Source organism: Ostrea edulis, chromosome 2 (assembly GCF_947568905.1).
Source record: "Ostrea edulis chromosome 2, xbOstEdul1.1, whole genome shotgun sequence".
NCBI lineage: Eukaryota > Metazoa > Mollusca > Bivalvia > Ostreida > Ostreidae > Ostrea > Ostrea edulis.
This window is the reverse complement of record NC_079165.1, coordinates 86,217,840-86,240,806: the sequence shown is the minus strand read 5'-3', so window position 1 is coordinate 86,240,806 and position 22,967 is coordinate 86,217,840. Positions and strand designations below refer to the sequence as shown.

General features: G+C 37.5%; 1 protein-coding gene across 2 annotated transcripts; it reads right to left on the bottom strand.

Moving 5' to 3' along the window:
* Positions 1-684: 684 nt before the first annotated feature.
* Positions 685-22,164, bottom strand: LOC125681721 (beta-hexosaminidase subunit beta-like). 2 transcript variants are annotated; one of them, XM_048921924.2, is made up of 13 exons: positions 21,756-22,164; positions 21,152-21,425; positions 20,633-20,695; positions 18,007-18,056; positions 13,747-13,857; positions 13,531-13,632; positions 10,787-10,925; positions 8,538-8,730; positions 7,627-7,783; positions 5,285-5,468; positions 3,539-3,629; positions 3,074-3,178; positions 685-2,693 (listed from the first exon to the last, which is right to left on the bottom strand). In XM_048921924.2, exons 1-13 carry the CDS (start codon positions 21,846-21,848, stop codon positions 2,501-2,503), a joined length of 1,755 nt encoding a protein of 584 aa, XP_048777881.2. In that variant the 5' UTR covers positions 21,849-22,164; the 3' UTR covers positions 685-2,500. The 2 variants fall into 2 exon arrangements, with proteins under 2 accessions (XP_048777881.2, XP_048777882.2); XM_048921925.2 differs by lacking the exon at positions 21,152-21,425 and having other exon boundaries at positions 21,756-21,942.
* Between the last annotated feature and the right edge of the window lie 803 nt (positions 22,165-22,967).

The following is a 22,967-nucleotide window of genomic DNA, read 5'->3' as shown; positions in this document are numbered from 1 at the left end:
CCCGTAATAATAAAACTCTACTAATACAATGATTAACATCAGATAAACCATCAATTTTCAATTAGACATTTTATCAGCAATAATAACCTGCATTTCTTACAAGACAGTCATAACATAATCGGTCTGTCTGCTCTGTATAAAAATATTGTCCTGTTAGCGTCTGAGAGTGTATAACAAGAAATATGCTCACATTACCATTAACTTTTTATTGCTAGTAATTATGAAATAAGTTTAATGAATATGACAACGAAAAAATATCCCCAAACACGATGGTTACAGCCTGAGATGGTTTCCTATTAAAAAGAAATATGCCATCTTTATGGTTTTATTGTCCGTGTTATCAATCGTTCACCTGTCTTAGATTTTTAAACACGTCCAGGTGTAAACTCAGTCAGGAATTGTCATCATACCTACCAAAAAATCTAAATCAGGGACGATAACTTACCGGAAGTCGACGTATAATGAATAAGGCGGTAATGGTACCGAACCCGAATTTTATGTATAAATTAATTGATTGTATGTACGTAATTAGCGTCCATGCGTGACAGCTTGTACATGATTTATAATTAATATTTGGTCGGGACTGGTTTGAATGCAAGGATTTAAAATATGTACAGATATTTGACACATTGTGTTAATATGGCAAGAAGTTCTGCAGTGCTTTCTACCGGCATTGAAGTTATATTTTTCGTTTGATTGTTTATTTCACGTATCATTTTAATAATACACACATACATACATGCATTTAATACACACATATATACACACATACACACACACATATATATACAAAGCATTAAAATGACCAACGACACGAACAACCAGATTGTTCAATTTTTGGGACGACCTGTCCCTTGTCCTTTGGCAAGAATTATAAACAATATTTCGCTTTGTCTTTTTTGTCATCCAAACAACCACGGGGGATAAGCCCGTTTTGGGTCCGAACTCTGGTGATACCATGAATATAGAATATGATCAAATTGTTTGCACAGAGTTCGGACCCAAAACAGGCTTAGCCCCTATGCAAACAATATGATTTAGAATAATTAGAAACGTAATGTGGTTCTCTAAATTGAACTGACTGAATTCTAAATACATATATACAGACATAAGAGAAAGAACCAAGTTCGATAATGAATGATTTCTGCCCTCTAATTTACATTCTATGATAGAACTATATAATTACTATATAAAACGCAGAAATAGCCCTTTGTTTCAGTACATGACCCAGAAACAGAATGATAGTTCACTATATCATTGAGATACTGTATCTGTACTGTAAGTGTATCTATTGACGGAGATTAATGGCATCATTCTGAAAGAGAGATTTCGCAAATTTCAAGATGACCGGTCGAAACGAAGCTGAAGGAGGGCTTAATATAAGTTGAATGATTTGATAGATATCAAAAGGGATACAGATTAGTGTTTCAACAAAACAAAATAAGCGTGATATGAAACTGCGCAAGCCTTCATTTCCGAGCTGCTGATACATTCTTGTTCTTTTCATGATCAAATTCTTTGCATGCTTGGAATCCGCGTTTATGACTTTTGACCTCCCAATAAAGTTACAGGATATTGAAGATGGATTGATTTTATATATTGTGAAGATACTCTAATTTGTTTTGGCATGTTAATATATCAAAGAATAACACAAATGCTTATATTCCAGATATTACAATTTGCAGCAAAATAGCGTTTCGCGGCAAATTTTGGGTTGGGAAACATATAGCGCATGCGTGATCACATACAATGTATCATTACTGACGTACCGTGTAAAATGATATCATCAATGAAGTTTGTGAATTTAAAAATACTGTTTAATTACGCCCGCGCACTATCACTTCTAAAGCAAAATATGGATAATATTGAAAGCTTTGGACAGAATTTAAAATAGATTGGTCTATTTTCTGACATCATAGAGAGGGCCATACAGTATATTCCAGCTTGATTCACATATATCACTGTTTGTTTTCTATTGTTATAGGAGAGGACTAGTAACATACATAGACAGTCTCTGCACAGCTAAACACGAAGACAAAATCCTGCGGTGACCATGTCTTTATTTTCAGAAAGTTAACACTCATGTGGCTCTGGTGCCATTCAGTTTAGACGAGCTCACTTTTGATCCATAGAGGAACATTAAGATTTAGGTGAAAACTGAGGTCTTTATATAGTCCAGTGGTCACGAGTCGATATCGAGAGTGACGATTAGACGATCAAATGTTAATTTTTTAAAATGTATTCTATAAGTGCAAACGGTTCACATGTATACTGTGTACATTTGTTAATTCAGGAGCAATGTTAACATGATTATTCACGACTCAATATAATCTGGTTCTCTTTCATATCCGGCAAATTTTTGTGATTTCGCCTCGAAAAATCCTCCTATATACGGTATCCTCATTGATGTAATCCAAAATGTGATTGTACTGATCAAACTGGTGTAGGAATTAAAATCCTTCGTAATCTGATAATGTATGTGGACAGAAAAATGTCGGCATTATACCATGAAGCAGAAACAGGAAATGAAGGTCACGGACAACAGTGAGAGGAAGACGCCTGCTGCCGAGGACGCCGCGGGGGGAGTCCGTGGTCTTTTCTCCGATGTCTCGTATATACCATTGCTGCCCGGAAATCCAAACTCATAATCCCCACAGTAACCGTCCAAGATCGGCTGGGCTGGAATGCCTCGCCTAAAGCGAATAACACAATTTAGTGAGGCAATAACACATATTGGCGAAGTAAATAACACAAACTTGTGAAGACAACGGAATATTTGACCAAGGCAGAGTATGTGTGTGTGTGTGTGTGTGTGAGAGAGAGAGAGAGAGAGAGAGAGAGAGAGAGAGAGAGAGAGAGAGAGAGAGAGAGCAAGAGGTGAGTTCGTTATTCTAAATGAAAACTAAAACGTACCACTACTATAAAGACGGAATATTTAAAAGATCTTGAAACACCTCATAAACGTAAAGAAAAAATAACAATTTTGTAGAAAAGCTTAACCTGATGATTGGAGTCTTTTTACACCAATGTTGTTAATTTGAAATATTTGATAAACGTAACGTAAATGTTCTACTTTAACATTCGGCATCTTTGTTGATCCAGTCTGAACTTTGCACTTTCTACGTCTTTGACGTCACGTCTGCTCCATAGACGTTCTGCTACAGCAGAGGCTCGCGGCCTATGAAAAAACAAAACCAAAAGTTGTATTCCCCCTTTATCATATATGTACTTAGTATTGCCATGGTCAACATTTTATGATGTCACTAAATAGGACTATTTGCATTTCCAATGTTGTACCTTTCATGTCTCTAGGAATTATAATGATGGGCATTTCCTTGTTTATACATTGAACACGATACATATAGACTAAAGTACTTTTATTTTTTCCCACAGAATGAAAGTACAATGTAAATATAAGAAATAAATTTTAGTTTTTGAAAATATATAACAGCATGAACTGCAACACTTCACGCTGGCATAATGTTGATGATGCGCTAATGCATTGTCAGAAATGAAGTTTATTTATTATGTATACTACCAAAGTCTGGACAGAAGGTTGGTTCCGTCGATATACTCCGCAAACATACAGACCTCTCCTCCGATGACATTGTCATATTGCTCCGCGGTCCCTTCAAACAAAATCGTCAGTCATTTACAAATTGATACGTAACAGTCATAGGTTCAAACATGATGTCTTCTACATAGTAACATTACTACGTGGAAACAATCTAATCAACTGTATGAATCTGCCTACAACATTAATCAAGCTTTTATTATTGTATTTTCTGCTCTGAAATTTTTTATCCATTGAACTGAAGTGGGACTACCACATTAATTGGGAAATATGGGGATTACACCGGAACTACACTACAACATAGTCTATCTAAAAGGGAACACGTGGAGATAGCCCTCAGCTTAAAATACAACGAGAATTAACCTCAGCTATAAAACCACGAGAGATAACCCTAGCTATAAAACCACGAGAGATAACCCCAACTATAAACAACGAGAGATAACCCCAGCTATAAAACCACGGGAGTTAACCCCAGCTGTAAAACAACGAGAGATAACCCCAGCTATAAAACCACGAGAGATAACCCCAAACTATAAAACCACGGGAGTTAACCCCAACTATAAAACCACGAGAATTAACCCTAGCTATAAAACCACGGGAGTTAACCCCAGCTGTAAAACAACGAGAGATAACCCCAGCTATAAAACCACGAGAGATAACCCCAGCTATATACCACGAGAGATAACCCCAGCTATAAAACCACGGGAGATAACCCCAGCTATAAAACCACGGGAGTTAACCCCAGCTGTAAAACAACGAGAGATAACCCCAGCTATAAAACCACGAGAGATAACCCCAAACTATAAAACCACGGGAGTTAACCCCAACTATAAAACCACGAGAATTAACCCCAACTATGAAACCAAGGGAGATAACCCCAGCTATAACACCACGAGAGAAAACCCCAAACTTTAAAACCACGAGAGATAACCCCAGCTATAAAACCACGAGAGATAACCCCAGCTATAGAGCCACGAGAGATAACCCCAGCTATAAACCACGAGAGATAACCCCAGCTATAAAACCACGGGAGATAACCCCAGCTATAAAACCACGAGAGATAACCCCAGCTATAGAGCCACGAGAGATAACCCCAGCTATAAACCACGAGAGATAACCCCAGCTATAGAGCCACGAGAGATAACCCCAGCTATAAAACCACGAGAGATAACCCCAGCTATAAAACCACGAGAGATAACCCCAGCTATAGAACCGCGAGAGATAACCCCAGCTATAGAACCACGAGAGATAACCTCAGCTATAAAACCAAGGGATATAACCCTCAGCTTAAAAGCCACGAGAGTTAACCCCAACTATGAAACCACGAGAGATAATCCCAAGCTATAAAACCACGGGAGATAACCCCAGCTATAGAACCACGAGAGATAATCCCAGCTATAGAACCACGAGAGATAATCTTCAACTATAAACCATGAGGGATAACCCCAGCTATAAAATCACGAGAGTTAACGTCAGTTATAAAACCACGGGGGTTAACCCAAGCTATAAAACCACGGGAGATAGCCGCAGCTATAAAACCACGAGAGATAATCTCGAACTATAAACCACGACCAAACTCGTGCATCGTGTAGTGCGTAAATTTCAATACAGTTGTTAAAATGCATGAGGAAAGCGCATATTACAATGCTTTGCTATTCCACTGACTATGTCAAATGCCTGTCATCCATATTTATACAGAGCGTCACCTACCTGTGAAATTGAGCGGTTCACACTGATAGTACTTTTTCCAGTCCTGACCGTAACTGATGTAATTTAAATACCAACATGACGCGAGGATAGTCTTATAGCCATGTTTAGAGACCTCACTCATGTAGTTCTGCCAGGGGACAGTAGAATTTCCCCGCCATACTTCCACAATGGTGTCAGGGCTAGCCTGTGGATGCACATATAGCAGCTGTTATGTTTTTTTTTCTATTGTCTCAATCGTTAGGTGGTACATGTAGTCAGAATATTCCCTATCTATAAAAATTGTATGTAAAATGGAAAGTATGTTTATGGAACAGCATTCATTTCAATAGTATATGACTATTTAGGGGTTAAAAGTTCTGAACTCATGATTCATGCTAGAGCAGGCGCCATATTTTGAAAATGAATTCATTCATGTGTAGAATTATGTATGATTTACCGTCTACATACGGATTATGCGTTGCTGAGACATGAATTGCAGATACTGGCAGACAGGCACTCAAATATAGACACAGATACAAATACAGACAATCCACATACATACATACAGACAGACAGACGGAACCCCGTGGGGATCCAGGTTAGAATAGGTCCTCAGTACCCCTTGCTTGTCTTCAGAGGCGACTAAATGGGGCGGTCCTTCGGATGAGACCGTAAAAACCGAGGTCCCGTGTCACAGCAGGTGTGGCACGATAAAGATCCCTACCTGCTCAATGGCCATAAGCATAAGCGCCGAGCATAGGCCTAAAGTTTGCAACCCTTCACCGACATTGGTGACGTCTCCATTTGAGTGAACTATTCTCGAGAGGGCCGTTAAACAATATTCAATCAATCAATTATACAGACGGACAGACAGACGTACATGCATGCACATGCATACATACGTGTACATACATACCCACTTTGGGAATATTGTGGTTTATTAATCGCTACAGCATCAATTTACGTATTGTTTCGTTACTTGTTTCAACCATGCCAAGAATATTGCAGAAACAGGTCATGTTAGAAGATGTTGTATTGAGTCAACCATCGTTGAGCTAGCTTTCACAGCTTCTTAGTCGAGTTAAGGGAGTTGTGAATGTGGATCTGGTGGCTGAGATATCCTGGTTTGAAATGATTTATAAAGATTGATTGATTGATGTTTTCTGCCACACTCAACAATTTTTCAAAACCCAGATACAATGTACCTGGGAAGAGACCACCGACAGTAAACTGGGAAACTTTCTCACTTACCGGCGCGAGCGGGATTCGAACCCGCACCGACAGAGGTGAGAGGCCGTGTGATTTTGGACGCGATGCTCTAACCACTCGGCCACGGAGGCAGCGTTTATATCTTGATGAATAGGAAATTAGATCCACAGTGTGGGTATGATCTTGGAGTGAAACATTCTTCTGCATACATTTTTGTTAATTATTTGAAATGTCTGCAATTGATTAAAAAGTGATTCCTCCACAACTATTTTTGTTTCCTAATACTTCCACTAACAATGTGGAGGATGTATTCCAACATGATGATGCACCGGAGAAATACTGTTCCCAAGTCAACAGTGTAGTAGGTAAGCCCATGCTGCAGGTAAGGGGTATGATGGATGGCGGTGTTTTATGATGCGTACCTCAGCAATTTACTGAGGACTTGGTTTTTATGTGTTGAAACTTGGAATGTTCAATGTATTCTTAAATTTAAGGAAATTAGACGAGGTTGGTCGTGGGTCAGTTGATTTGGTGCCCCCCCCCTCCCTTGGTGGGGTGACTGCAAACAAGGCTAACCTGTTTGCAGCAATGTGGCGCACACCAAGTCAACTGATTCTATATGTATTGGTGTGTTGTCAGTGAATTTGAACTGTTCTGTGCAATTGAACTGCGACTGAATTTGTGAAACTGTAACTGTTGTCAAATGATTGCTATTATCACAACTCCCAACTGATTCCATAACTCTAAATCAACTCCCAATTGACCCATATCTATTGTGTTGCCAGTGAATTTGAAACTGTTTTGTGATTTGTGACTGCGATTTGATGCAACTTGCTGTTATAAAAATGAGTGCTTTTATCATAACGCATTGCATAATTGAGCTAAACATTGGGTTAATTTAACATACTCTAATTAAGTAACCATCCGCGGTTGACCCGGGGTGGTCATTTCTGAACTTGTTGATTGATGTTGCATTTTGTGTGGGTTTGCCCATATGAGTTGTTATTGAATGGCCTCCCACAATTTCTGTCCTTATGCCACGGCAAATACTCACCAAATAAAGTTTAACTGGTTTTGCGTGTCTTTTTCTCTGTATACATACATAAAAACATACAGACAGATGGACAAACAGATAGAGGGACGGAGGGACATACCTTGGTGCCCTCCTCTATGGGATCCTGCCAGATGACGTAACTCTTGTTGGTGCTCTGGACAATGTCCAGAACTCTGGTCACGTAATACTGCATCAGCTGGACATATGTGGTGATGTTATTTTCCTTCATGAAGGCAGTGATGTTCGGACTGGACTTCCTGAAATAGTACGTGTGTGACTCAGTGCGCACACGCCTGAAGGAAATCAAGCTGCTTCGCGTAGAAATTCATTTGTTATTGACAATAAATAGAAATATTGTATCAGTTTTATATTTGATTAAATTGTAATATCCGAGGTGCTTCAATCTGTAAAAACGTTTCTAATGGAGTGAAAAAGGCACCGTTTTGTCTAAATTGTAAATACATGTGTAGTTACTGTTCTTGTTTTAAAAAAAATTAAAAACTGACTGATGAAACTCTAGAAATTGACCAATGTTTTGATTATTAAAATAATACAAATTGTATTTTGTCATTGAAACTTTCACTGTTAATAAAGTGTTGATCATTTGAATTATTTTATAATTCATTTTTGCTGGTATTTCTGACCCATAACATGCCATACAATGATACGGTGATATACATGTAATGATACAGTGATATAATGATATGAAAGGTGAAAATGAAAATAACGAGCAATGGTCAATCTCTTAACTTTTTTAAGCAATACAAAATAGTGAATTGGGCAAACATCGACCCCCGGATATACTAGAGTTGGGATCAGATGCCTAGGAGAATATGCAATACAGTGATACAATAATACAATGATGCACTGATATAATGATTCCTTGTAGAACTTTGATGTTTACCAGCAGGAAGTCTCGTTCAACCAGACGATCGGCTATCTCCGTAAATCTCCTACAAGTTCAGCGGAGATTTACGGAGACAGCCGAGCGTTTGGTTGCACGAGACTAACCAGCAGGAAGGGTAGGATTCATCCATTCCGAGATGGAGGTACTGATCAGGAAACACCTCCACAACCTCGCCGATAAATTTCTGCAGAAAATCAAACGTCGATTCTCTGGAGGGATCAAATATTTCGTACGCGCCGTGGAACAATGGTTTAGCAACTCCTTCTTTTCCATCCACCCAACAGGGAGTCAGGAGAGCTAGAAAACAAATTTATCTGTTTAATAACCTAACATAGAATGATAGAGCTCGAAAATAATATATTTGTTTTTAATAACTTAACATAGAATGATATAGTTAGAAAATAATTTATCTGTATATTGATTTAACCATGAAACCAGAGTTGCACTCTACGTTGATGGCCATTGGAAGAAAAAGAAAAAGACTGGTTGACTGTTTGTTTTACGTACAGTCAAGAATTTTTTCACTCATATTGAGAAAGAGAAAAAGCAAGTATTTCTCTCATAAGCGACTTCAAAACTGGTTCACTGACATAGATCCTATCAATGCTCAAACTCCATTAGGTACGGACCTTTGTTTTGTATAGCAGGGGGAAATACGGATTGAATTTTTAATGGAAAGAAGCATTTGTGGACGGCGGAGAGTGTAAAAAGATGTTAACGAACAATTGATTTTTAAAAACATACTGAAATACAAAACAAACCAGCCATTTAGCATCAATTCAGTCAACAACAGTTAGTTTTGTATCGGTGATCGTTGGTTTTGCATCGGAGTCTTTTATTTTAAGCTGGTTTGTTTTGTATTTCAGTATATTTTTGAAAATTAATTATTCGTTTTGCATTAACATCTATTTTTACCCTTTCCGCCGTCCATAAGCGTTCTATATCTGTATTTATAAAATTCTGATCCCTAGAATCAAATTATGATGTAATATCATAAAAAGCATATGCATATTGTGGTCGAATCGTTTAAAATCTTCATTTAAATGATGGAGATAAATTTTGTATAGTATTGAATTTGAAATACTATCGTATCTTAAAGGCTTATTTTCTATCTAATAAATATAACAATGGGAAATTTCTTTCAAATTCCATACAATAACTCCAAAATCATATCTTTCAAATTCCATACAATAACTCTAAAACCAAACCATGATTTGCCCTCAAGAACAAATTACTTTCAATGTCTTTTTTTTAAATGCTGGCAGATGATGATGAGCATTAAGACGATCCATGATTAAAACCCTTACTCTGATACATATGAGGTTACGTCAACTTAAGTTCGAGACTTTGATAAAGGGTTTATCAGAGGAGCTATAAATAGCTGTCACAGCATCTCCACGTCTCCATTAAAAAACAAGATTACTTTCAATCCCTGTTTGTTTTCAATTTCACTTGCTGGAGATGGCACAAGTATCATGGATAGGTTTGATTTTCTAGAATTCCTCTTTGGTAGAAGGAGGTTTTTTTTTTGGTTCTGAAACACGTGGGTATGGGGTATGAAAGGTAAAGATAAGGAACAGGTATATATCAAAGTCAGATTATGACAGACTAATGAAAAATCATATTTCCCTTCTATGTCAATATTGGTGTAGTTAATGAATTATGACCCTAAATTACATGTAATCCATACATACTGGTGCTGGTGCACAAAACATGCTCTGAGCAGGTGACCCTTTCTTGCTATAATTTTCTCTCATTTGGGCTAATCCGCACCACCCCCACACCATCACAGTACCAAGCAAGGGGATTTAGACGCTGTGCACAATCAAGAACCCTGTCTGACCTTCTTAAAAATCTACCTTTCATATTGGGAAATCCACCTTCCCTCTCAGCTACAGACCTTTTGCTAAACCATACATGTTTTCACCGGATTTTCTTCAGCAACTGGACACGTGTCTTAGTTTCGTATTTGATCCATCCATTCGCTAGGATTCATGGTGACACCTCAATCGGAATTCCTCGAATGTCTCGCGCACTCGACATATGTCGAGTGCGCGAGACATTCGAGGAGTTCCGATTGGGTGACAACTAAATGTTGCATATCAACGTTTTCATTTAGCACTCGGTTACACTTGACATGCATCATATAATTGTTTACACATTTTTACACAGGTAATATCACTTCAAATTTGGAATATTTCCATTGTTAAGAAGTTGAACGGGTCTATAGTGCGAAACTATCCTCTGTTACCTTTCCTTCCCTGAACATACCCAGCATAAGTAAATTCTCAATATAAATAGTCAGCCTGTGGGGCAACTAAATACATCTGTATACCGACTGAAAATCATGTACATTTGAACGCTTCCCCCCATGATTGCGTATGTCCAGGTGTGTCAAACTCCGGAACGACTCGGATTCCCCGTAATCTGGCATACTGAATGACGTGTCTAATGTCTTCCTGTGTGTAAATCAGTTTTCCAGAATACGCTCCCTGAAACAGTTAACCAAAAATGTGTTAGGTTTCAATTTACAGTAAGAAGGCAGAAGGATGAACAGTCACAGATACGTTTTGTGGTCAGTTGTCTGTATAAGTCTTCAAGTTTTGTTTGCTTGCATGACGTCCCAATCGAGAATTGTGTCACTCATATCGACACGTGACCAGCTGTGGATGATGTAATCTCGATCAAACCAATGTTTTGTATATACTACAATCGTCTGGACGTTTTGTTCAAATATCTTTTTCCTGAATTCAAAGCGAAACTTTTGGAAATTCTATTGAAGAGGCTGGTTGTTAATCCATAGAATAATGCCTTGCCAATGAATGCGACGTTAGGTCGAATTTTAGAAAATTTAAGCATTTAAAAGAATATTTTTATGTTGCACTGAAGAAAAACAGATTTAGTATTTAGGACATCTTTCCACCGGAAAAGATACTTCAAACTCTTTTCAGCATCACTGTAATGTAAGATTGATTAACAATTGATTTTATATTGTTTAACGCACCTCTTGGGAATTTCTCACTCATACAGAGACGTCACCACTGCCGGTGAAGGGCTGCAAAATTTAAGCCTATGCTCGGTCCTTACGGCCTTTAAGCAGGGAGGGATCTTTATCATGCCACACCTGCTGTGACACGGTACCTCGGTTTTTACGGTTTTATCCGAAGGACCACCCCATTTATTCGCCTCTTACGACAAGCAATGGATACTAAGAACCTATTCTAAATCGGATCCCTGCGGGAAAATGTAGATAAGTGTGACGCCTAGAATGTCCTTGGTTCAAAATAAAATATTTTCATATACCTCCGATATAAAATTGCTATTTTGATTTCATACGAGGAACAAACGAATTTATCAGCTAACATCGAAAGCAAAGATTGTTTCCATAACCTCTTATTTATTCTTATTCAGCGACTTTTAACGGGAAAAAGTTTTTTTCCCAGGAGAAAGCATGCAGACGTTTAGGGAGATTGCAATAAAAATTTGGGGTAAACCAGACTATATGTGAAAAGTCACAAATCTATACTTATGTATGACACTCTATGTCCAAGCAGTGAGTGTGCATTATTGTACCAACGCTTGTCGTGACACGTGGCTTCGTTTTCAAGGTCTCACCTTGAAGACCTGTGACTCTCACTTATAAATGCTGACCGTTTGACTAAGAAACAGCCTTCTCCTATTTCTACATGTTAGGTTTGATGCACTGAAATCACCTCAACCGATTCCATCTAACTTCGATTGTATGATGTTTTCCGTCATAGTATGTATACCAGTGACGTATAACAACATGTTTAACGTCACTGATCAACTGGAACTACTGACAGCTCCCGCGAAATACAGTCATTTTCATTATACATGTAGGCACCTGGGCACCTATTCACAAAATAGCTTACGACTAAGATCAAATTTTACAAACACGGTAATTTCCTTATTTTTCATTGCTTGTAGCCTTTCTTAATTAATATGTAAAGTACATCCATGGTTTATAAAAGTTGAATACATACTTGTGACTTTGGGATCGGTATTTGATTATCAGACAGAATTGTGTTTTTCATCTTAGTCGTAAGATATTTTGTGAATATGGGCCCTGATCCCACCTCTGGTGTGTCCAGGGGTCCGTGTTTGCCCAACTATCTATTTTGTATTGCTTGTAGGAGTTATGAGATTGATCACTGTTCGTTATCTTCACCTTGCATGTATAACACTCCCAATGTTTGCAACTGTTTCTCTTTGAGAATTATGGGTTTTTTCGAAATAGAAGACGGTTTTCTAAAGCAAACTCGATAAATTCATTTTTTTAAAAAAGCCATTTTGATCACTATTTTCTGAAAACGAAAGTTTTTCCGGGAGAGTTAATAGATGACCGCATTGCAAATGTTAAGCGTAGCTACATAACAATACGCCAGTTTCGAGATACGAACTCTTCTGTATAGGAGATGCATTTAGTGGAACTTTGAATGCCTAAGTGGGACAGAGTGGATATGCACCCAACGAGGAAGACGATGAAATGTATTAAAAGCGGCTTCTCTTTAAATATGTAAATGTGGGAAATACTAAATACTATCGAAAAAAATGTTTTACCGAAGAGGAAACATACAAACAATGTCATATTTGCAAGAAATATCTTGGATATGGTACTTATGACCAGCGAAATAACGTGATAGGATAAGAATTCTATGTATTTAATTACTCCCTAAATACTTACATGTATCACTTACTTAGTTTGTGTATCAGTCGAATTCGGGTTATCAAACAGCGTATGAGAAACTTACTGAGTACATTCACTTACACTGTGATGAATATCTGTCCCACTCCCGGGAGTAAACAAATTCTTTCGCGCCTTACTATGTACGAGAGTTCTCCAAAGGGAAATAACTCGGGCGTATCTCGAAACCGGCGTATTCACGTCATACATCCGAAGTTAGATGTATGGTACTGGAATCTGCCGAATGAGCTTTGATGCGGCCAATTCACAAGCGTGTTTTGAACCCACAATCTTCCGGTCATGACGCAAGCGGTCTAACCGTGAGCCACTGCGATAAGTCAACGAAAATAGAAACGTTTTGAAATAATAATCTAATAAGATTCTTTGCTGACCTTTTCTGACAAGCTTGGAAATACTACGCTTTCATACGGAAATGACTGGTCATCCACGATGTGCCAGTGAAACACATTAAATTTGTTGTAAGCCATCGCATCCTGAAATGAAAGGCATGATTATACGCATCTTTAGGATGCACAGAGTGAATGCAGAGGAAAATTCGAAAATCAAAGTGTAATTAATACAGACACAATGCTAGAAAAAAGACTCACTAGATTTTTTAGAAGAATAGGCATCGGAAGGAAATGTCTTGCAGTGTCCAACATAATACCCCTGTAGCGAAAACGAGGCTCATCAATTATGGTTGTCTTGTTGATGAAGAGCTACAAAATATTGAATAATTGAGAAAAGTTTCAAATTACGCCCACTTTTAATTTACAAGTATAGAGAAATTGTTAAAATGAGCGCATCATAAACCTGAGCATCCTCTCATAATTGAGCAAATCCATAAATGAAGCGCCACATCGATACCGATGCAATTTATATTGAAGTCATGCACGCAAGCGATTAATCACCCAAAACGCGCACCACTGATCTACTATAGTTTCTAATGCACTTTATCTCTCTTCCCCTTCTTTCCCATTCTCCATGGGCTGACTTCTGCTGCAGCCATCTTTTACTCGAAATATCCACGGTTTGCCTTACTTTTCCCCTTCATTTTACCAATGGATGACTGTAACGATACCTTTGTCTTTCTCTTTCTGTTATCTGAAGTCTAATGATTGAGTTTGATGCTTGGATGCTTAACATCTCCCTAACTAACAATATGTATTATCTTGTTTCTACAGGACCCCCCTTGACAGCTCAACTTGACCATGTCCAGGAAAATCAGAATGCCTTGCTGGGCGCAGTGACTAAAGTTCTTTATTTTCACATTACAATTAAAAATAACTCTACGTGTCATCATTGAGATTGATCACAGTTCGTTATCTTCACCGTTCATGACACCAACAATATATCAAAGGAATTGAACAACAATTAATTAAGTTTGATTAGTTTTATAGAAACGCCATCTCATTTCTGGAGAACATCAACACATTTCAATTCCAATTTTACACATCAATTCTCGATAAAATATAGGTATACCACATAAACTCCCAAGAAACTTTCTTATGTACAAGTCAAGGCCTTCAATATAAAAAATCGTTGTCATCAATTACAAACAAATAGGTAAGAAAAACAAATTCCAAACAAATACACTTTCTATCAGAAATGCTCAAAATGGACTCAATTTCATACAAACACACCTCATTTACCCAAGGTCTGTTTCACTTGATAAAGATCAGAAATCGGTTAAAAACCAGTCGACCACACATTTAATTCAACTTCTTTTTTCTAAAGTTTATTACAATTTAAAGAAATCATATTTTTCTTGTAGGTTACATCAATCTATTTATCAGGAGGTTCATGAATCATGGTCGAAAGAAAATAATTCATGGAACTTTCGTTGTAGTATGATCTCAAATATTTGTGAGGTGTAAATTCAAGCATAATGTTCAGTATTTTGTGAGTAAAAACACCAAAGAAGGATTTAGATATTTTAGCTCACCTGAGCCGAAGGCTCAAGTGAGCTTTACTGATCAAAATTCGTCCGTTGTCTGTCGTCAGCGTTGTAAACTTTTCACATTTTTATCTTCTCCAAAACAATTGTGCCAATTTCAACCAAATTTGGCACAAAGCATTCTTGGGTGAAGGGATTTCAAGTTTGTTCAAATAAAGGGTCATGCCCCTTTCAAAGGGGAGATAATCACAAAAATGCAAAAATAGGTTGTGGTCATTTAAAAATCTTAAGAACCACCGGGCCTGAAGAGCTAAAATTTACATGAAAGCTTCCTGATGTAGTGCAGATTCAAGTTTGTTCAAACCATGGCCCCCCGTGGTAGGTTGGGGTCACAATAGGGGATCAAAGTTTTACATGGGAATAAATAGAGAAAATCTTTAAAAATCGTCTTCTCAAGAGCCAATGGACCAGAAGAGCTGACATTTACATGAAAGCTTCCTGACATAGTGCAAATTCAAATTACGGCCCCCGGGGGTCCAACCCTTTTCCAAACAAATATCTAGGAGAAAATGTTTAAAAACCTTCTTCTCAAAACTAGGAAAATACAAGTTTACATGAAAGCTTCCTGACATAGTGCAGATTCACGTTTGTTAAAATCATGGCTTCCGGGAGTAAGGTGGGGCCACAATAGGGGATCAAAGTTTTACATACAAATATATAGGGGAAATTATTAAAAAAAATTCTGATGAAGAATCACTGGGTCATTACATGAAAGCTTCCTGACATAGTACAGATTCAAATTTGTTCAAACTATGGCCCAGGGGTAGAATAGGGTCACAATAGGGGATCAAAATTTTACATACTAATATACAGAGAAAATCTTTAAATATCTTCTCAAGAATCATTAAGCCAAAGAAGTTGACATTTACATGAAAGCTTTCTGACATAGTGCAGATTCAAGTTTGTAAAAATCATGGTCTCCGCATCTTCACAAGTCAAGGGTTATTGATTGGTTACCTTGCACTAACCCTTGACATCAGTGACTATCAAAACGTTGGGCTAGCTCTGATTGGCTCCCACAAAAAAATAGGAACCAATGAGGATGCGGTTTTATTTCTAACAATGCGAAGCGAGAGATTCAAATAAAAACACGTGTATTGATGCCTACAGTTATCACAGGTGCTTGTGGACAGGACTTCCGGTACCCCCTTTCTTGTATTATTATAATACAAGAAGGGGGTACCGGAAGTCCTGTCCACAAGCACCATTTATTAAATGTTCAATTCCTTGCAATTTCGGACGTATTTTTGATAAAATATGTAACTTCAGAGTTTTTATATTTCAATGGAATACACAAATCTCGCATAGAAACCGTTTTTAAAAATGTCATATCACCGATCATAATATATGAACAAGGTGTGCAACTCAGCCAGCGACATGTTGAAAAAATCTTCACCTCGCTGAGAAATCCTATCGAAAAAACACCAATAATGCACATACATGTACCAACTGAAAAGAACGGTCATTCTAAATCTACTGATGATTCGTGGATTAAATGCATCGCTATTTGGTGCACAATAATTACTTCACATCGCTCAATATCATAGTTCTAAAAATAGTTGGCTGCGACAGAAATATTTCAGCATCACAACTTCCGTTCGTTATAGTCAGAAATGAGAAGTGTCGAGGTTAAAACGATGAAATTGAGCAATGTGAAGTAATTATTGTGCACCAAATAGCGATGCATTTAATCCACGAATCATCAGTAGATTTAGAATGACCGTTCTTTTCAGCTGATATGTGCATTATTGGTGTTTTTTCGATAGGATTTCTCAGCGAGGTGAAGATTTTTTCAACATGTCGCTGGCTGAGTTGCACACCTTGTTCATATATTATGATCGGTGATATGACATTTTTAAAAACGGTTTCTATGCAAGATTTGTGTATTCCATTGAAATATATAAACTCTGAAGTTACATATTTTATCAAAAATACGTCCGAAATTGCAAGGAATTGAACATTTAAAAATACAAGAAGGGGGGTACCGGAAGTCCTGTCCACAAGCACCTGTGACAGTTATGGCTATTTCAATCGTTTATGCAATGTTGTCTTAAGCAGAAAGGTTTCCAAACTTGATCTACTATCAATAAACGTAATTAGTGGTGTAAATATTACAATTGCGCATGTTTATCAATACAAATGGCGTCATTTGTATCCATGTACACCATAACAAAATGCAGTGATTTCATTGGATGTTTGATTTATGGTGGATTGCGTAATGGTCTAATGAGCTCAACTTTTATATAGCGACTGATGTCAAGGGTTAGTGCGAGGTAACGAATCAATAACCCTTGACTTGTGAAGATGTGGTCACCGGGGTTACGTTGGGCGCAATAGGGACCACAGTATTACATGCAAATATATATGGAAAATCTTTAGCTATATGGGCCAAGGTGACTCAGATGAGCGATGTGACCCACGGGCCTCTTGTTTATTTTTGTTGTAGATGTGATGTTTTTTGGCTTTTTACCAGCTGATTTAGCAGGTGCCTGATTTCAATGTAAACAAACTCTCACGCCTTGATAAATGGGTAAGTATTTTAGGTATGAAAATGCACATAAGAACAGTACTTCATGGTGTGAAAGTATAACTTCTGAGAAGTGTACTTTAAGGGAGCAGGTTCATGTCAAAGGTGAATGATTTTGATAAAAACATATCGGCAAAATTAATGGAGTGGTGTAAACTGCGTCCTTATTACATCCTAGTTAAAAGGGCAGGTACAATTATTGGCAAAACTGAAGTGTATTTCTCATCCAATGATTTGATAAAATGCTGATCATGTATATCGTTTTTAGATGTCCCCATGCATGCTGTAATATCTATGCACTTTAGGTTTAGACTACTTGTATTTTACAGACATAAAGGAAATCAAATTCATAATAAATAATTCTTGTATATCATCTATACTTACTGAACTTTCCTCTCCCTCATTATATATCAGCTGACTGAACGTTTCTAAACCTATGAAAATAGAATAATTGTACATAAACCTACAGAAATAGGATAATCCTACATAAACCTACAGAAATAGGATAATCCCACATAAACCTACAGAAATAGAATAATCCTACATAAACCTACAGAAATAAAATACTTGTATATAAACCTACAGAAATAGAATAATCCTATATAAACCTACAGAAATAGAATAATCCAATATAAACCTACAGAAATAGAATAATCCTACATAAACCTACAGAAATAGAATAATCCAATATAAACCTACAGAAATAGAATAATCCTACATAAACCTACAGAAATAGAATAATCCAATATAAACCTACAGAAATAGAATAATCCTACATAAACCTACAGAAATAGAATAATCCAATATAAACCTACAGAAATAGAATAATCCTATATAAACCTACAGAAATAGAATAATCCAATATAAACCTACAGAAATAAAATACTTGTATATAAACCTACAGAAATAGAATAATCCTACATAAACCTACAGAAATAGAATAATCCAATATAAACCTACAGAAATAGAATAATCCTACATAAACCTACAGAAATAGAATAATCCAATATAAACCTACAGAAATAGAATAATCCTATATAAACCTACAGAAATAGAATATTAATCGTTCATAAAACGGAGGGACCGGTCTGTGTGATATATTATGGAGGGCCCGGTCTGTGTGATATATTATGGAGGGCCCGGTCTGTGTGATATATTATGGCCAGTCAGTTTAAACCAGTTGCACGCCTTGGTTTGTTTGTTTTACGTCCTGTTGAGAATTTTTCACTCATATTGAGACTTCACCAGCTGTATGTGAAATACCACAAATTTAGACCTACCTAATGCTCAGGTGTTTTTAGCAGTGAGAGTTTTTAATGTGCCAACGTCTGTCGCAACACGGAACCTCCGTTTTTAAGGGGTACCTGTAAAGTGCGAAACGAAACGAAATCTACCGAAACGAAACACAACCCAGCGAAACGAAACGAAACCTACCGAAACGAAACAGATTGTTTGAACGAACTCTTTTAATTATAATAATTTAGAATGATATCTTAGAACCCTGTGAAAGTTACCACATATAAACAAAATTCGCCTCCCCTTTGATGTAGGCTTCCGGCTTGACTGATACAAAGTTTTAAAAGTTGGAAGGGGCCGGTGAGTAAGCACAATATATCCGAAGTTGATTAAATACCATGTTTCGGATCCATAAATTTCAGAACGGAGGGTTACACTCTCAGAGGTCTGGGGAAACACGCTAAACGAGAAGTGGGGTAGCCGACGTTGGATCCGCATTTGGGCATAAATATATGTTTCAGTATTTTTTGCTCTAAAGACAAATCTATTGTGTGTTTGTATGTAGTATATCAAACGGTGGATTCTGAGTATGTCCTCCCGTTCTTTTTGTAATTTCTGCTTCCCTTGTTCATAAGCCTTTTGATTTACAAAATGCTGACCTCCTCCTGATATTATTGCATTAAAAAAATCCGTTTTCCGTCCAGTTTTTAATTTCCCGTCGTAGCAACCCCTCAAATGTATAGAGTTATCTTTAGACTCACTACATATCAATAATAATTTTTAATAACACATGTATATATATATCTCTTACCGAATTGCATTCATATAATATAGTATACTATTTAAGTTTTTCCATTATTGAAAGTACTCGCACCTCAGCAGTTAGAGAGAAAATAAGAGGTTACGAGCTCTTCCTGCTTTCAACTTTCTCAAACCCCAGCTTCTTTAAACAATGTATCTATGCCCAAAGGCGGATCCAACGCCAGCGACTCCACCCCTCATTTAGTGTGCTTCCCCAGACCTCTGAGATTGTAACCATCCGTTCTGAAATTTATGGATCCGAAAATAATTGCACATGGTATTTAATCAGCTTCGGATATTTTGTGCTTACTCACCCCCCCCACCCCCCCCCCCCCCTCTTCCAACTTTAGTCAAGTCGAAAGCCTACATCAAAGGGGAGGCGAATTTTATTTTGTTGTAACTTTCACAGGGGCCTTAGATACCATTTTTAATTATTATAATTAAAAGAGTTCGGTTATACAATATGTTTCGTTTCGTTTCGTTTCGGTGGGTTTCGTTTCATTTCGATGGGTTTCATTTCGTTTCGGTAGATTTCGTTTCGTTTCGCACTTTACAGGTACCCGTTTTTAAGGACATATCCGAAAAACCCGTGATTATCACTTCTAAATACCGAGAGTTTGGCGAAGGAGCAATCGCTAACTATTTTAACGTCTTAGGTTTGACGCAGCCATGGCACGAGCGGAGCTGGAACTCACGACCTCCCGGTTACGAATCGAATGCTTTATCTCTGAGCTATCGCAAATGGTTCCACTTCTTGTTAAATAAACAGTCTTCATGGTGAAAATAATTATAAGTGTATTTAATATTTACCTCATGGTACATGAACAGTACAGGTATATGTAATGTTTACCTTCACGTTCATGAACAGTACAGGTATATTTAATGTTTAATTCCAGGTTCATGAACAATACAGGTATATTTAATGTTTACCTTCAGGTACACGAACAGTAATTGCATTTTAATTGATATTTACCTCGGAGAGCACCCCAAACTGTCGCACATGTGAGACGTGGACTCGTGGACACCGTCAAATTATCTGAAAAAGTTGATATACAGTAGTTTGATATGTGCTTTCATTTCCAATTGATGTCGGCATTGACAGAGTATACAAGATGACGCTATTTACCAGATCGTGACTTTAAGCATGACAATTTTGACTTTGAGAGCTGGCCTTAACATGATTGTATCAGCAACATGACTGTCATACTTAACCTCGGTTCAAAGAGTAATACAATGGCGAAGCTGAAGGGGGAAAGGGGGTTGCAATAATCCTCCATTTAGGTTGAATTATTTAATTATTTTGCCATTTTTTAAATCTCTCTCTCTCTCTCTCTCTCTCTCTCTCTCTCTCTGGTGGAAAAGGTAGAAACGTGGGTCGTGTCACTGTAATTCGTATATAGCTCAAAGGTTTAAGTATCACACTAAGCGAAAAATTAGAGTAAACGTACGTCACTACCCCCTAGGCCTTGGAGCATGAAAATCAGCTACATACATGATTCATCCATATCCGGACTAGGGTATCCTGGACAGGAAGTATCTTCAACAACAACATGCAGTGACGTCACAATCTCTTCCGGTCCCGAGGAATAGGATTTTCGCTCCAAATTGAATATTTTGTGATAGCGATCAAAGGCTGACAATATTATATCACATGACTTCATGGATGATGTAAACTGGAAGCTTGTCAAATCCAGATTAAATCGCTCGCTGTCGTTTACCCATGTTTTTGGTAAAGGCCAAGGTGCTCCGGGAACCGCCCTGTCACCCTGTCAAACAATTCATACTGATAGTTTCGTAACTTCTCTCCACATACGTGTTTACTTACGGGCCCCATGAGCAAATTTCATAAAATGTTATCTATTCGTCATTATTTCCTGCTGAACTTTTAAAAATCTATGTCACAGTGCCGAAGTTGGAAATGTGGCATATAGGAAAGTTGTTGCTTGATCATTGAATAAGAGATTCTCTCTGTCGTATAAAAGTATAACTTCACTAGGTAGACGATGGGAAGATTGACAACGAAATCAGTGAAGGTTTGACGCATGCCGCCATATTGATTCTTACGTCAATACAAACAACCATTGATAAGTAATTACCTGTAGAGGGAGCCGTATAGCTATGTAGGTAAGTTTGGCTTCCAGGACCCAGGGTACCAAGCTGAGGAGGAACCATGTCACACACCGTTCCATCTTGTCGGAGCGACGCCTGGTGGCGAAAATATGTGCTTACCTTTCGTGCGGCCCTAGAGACGCAGGAACGTGCAATGTACCGCACTGTCAGCCGGAAGTTTTTATCAGCTTGCACTGATAAAACTCAGAAAATACTGTTTTATATCTATGTAAATCATTGATTATGAATTCAAAATGCATGTGCTTTAATCACTTCGTCTGATGTAAAATCCTTTCGTTGTTAAACTATTCAGAATAATAGTATTTCAAGATATCCATAGTTGTGCTGATTCTGAAAGATAAGGTGATGGAAGAATAGGATTGTCATCATTTCCATTTTGACGAGTAACATAATTATTTCTAAAATTCAGATGTATGGACCCCACCTCTGGTGTTTCAAGGCGTCCGTGTGTACCCTGTTCTCAATTTAGAATTTTTCATAAGATTGATCGCTGTTCCTTTTTATAGGATTTTATGACATATATCAATACAAAAGACAGAAATTTCATATTTGCATCAGAAAGGTAAAATTCAAATATTTCATTCACGACAAACAACATAAACATGTTTCTGTTAAATCACCAAATTTAAATCCATAAGTATTGATAAACACAAAAGACGAGATTTTAACGTTTACCGAGTCATGTCAAGGCTGACAGAGCAAAGTGAAGATTTAAGCGGGTGGGTTAATGTCAACCGCCCAGTGTTCGAGCTGTCACATATGGTGTAAAATATCCCAATTCTCAACAAGTATTGGATACAAATGGCACCCTGGTAACAGTCACGTGTAACACGGGGAGTACTTTATGTATCAAGAATCAAATTTTCGATTAACACACAAAGCATAATTCCAAATTCCATCCAATATTTCATATGTTCGAATTCATCATTTTCCATTTCAACATTTATCATTCACATAATCTTAACCATTCAGACCGTGCTAACAATTACTTGGTTCCTAGTTCATACCATGATTTGTTGCAAAAACCTTGTCCATTAAATCGTAGAAAATGCATTAAAAGACGATTTCCAGTTCCCTTCACTACATTCGGAATGAATTACGCACGTGTCGGAGGGTAGTGGCGGAATGATTTAGGGAGATATGGACCTCACAGAACCCGTGGACAAGGAATATCTAGA

Excerpts from the sequence above, each read along its gene's own strand:
- LOC125681721 (XM_048921924.2), bottom strand. The coding sequence starts at position 21,848 with ATGGAACGGTGTGTGACATGGTTCCTCCTCAGCTTGGTACCCTGGGTC. Across the intron at positions 13,858-18,006 it reads ATGAGGGAGAGGAAAGTTCA|CTCTTCATCAACAAGACAAC; the intron begins GTAAGTATAGAT and ends AATATTTTGTAG. Across the intron at positions 7,784-8,537 it reads GAATCCTACCCTTCCTGCTG|GAAGTCCAGTCCGAACATCA; the intron begins GTTAGTCTCGTG and ends GTACTATTTCAG.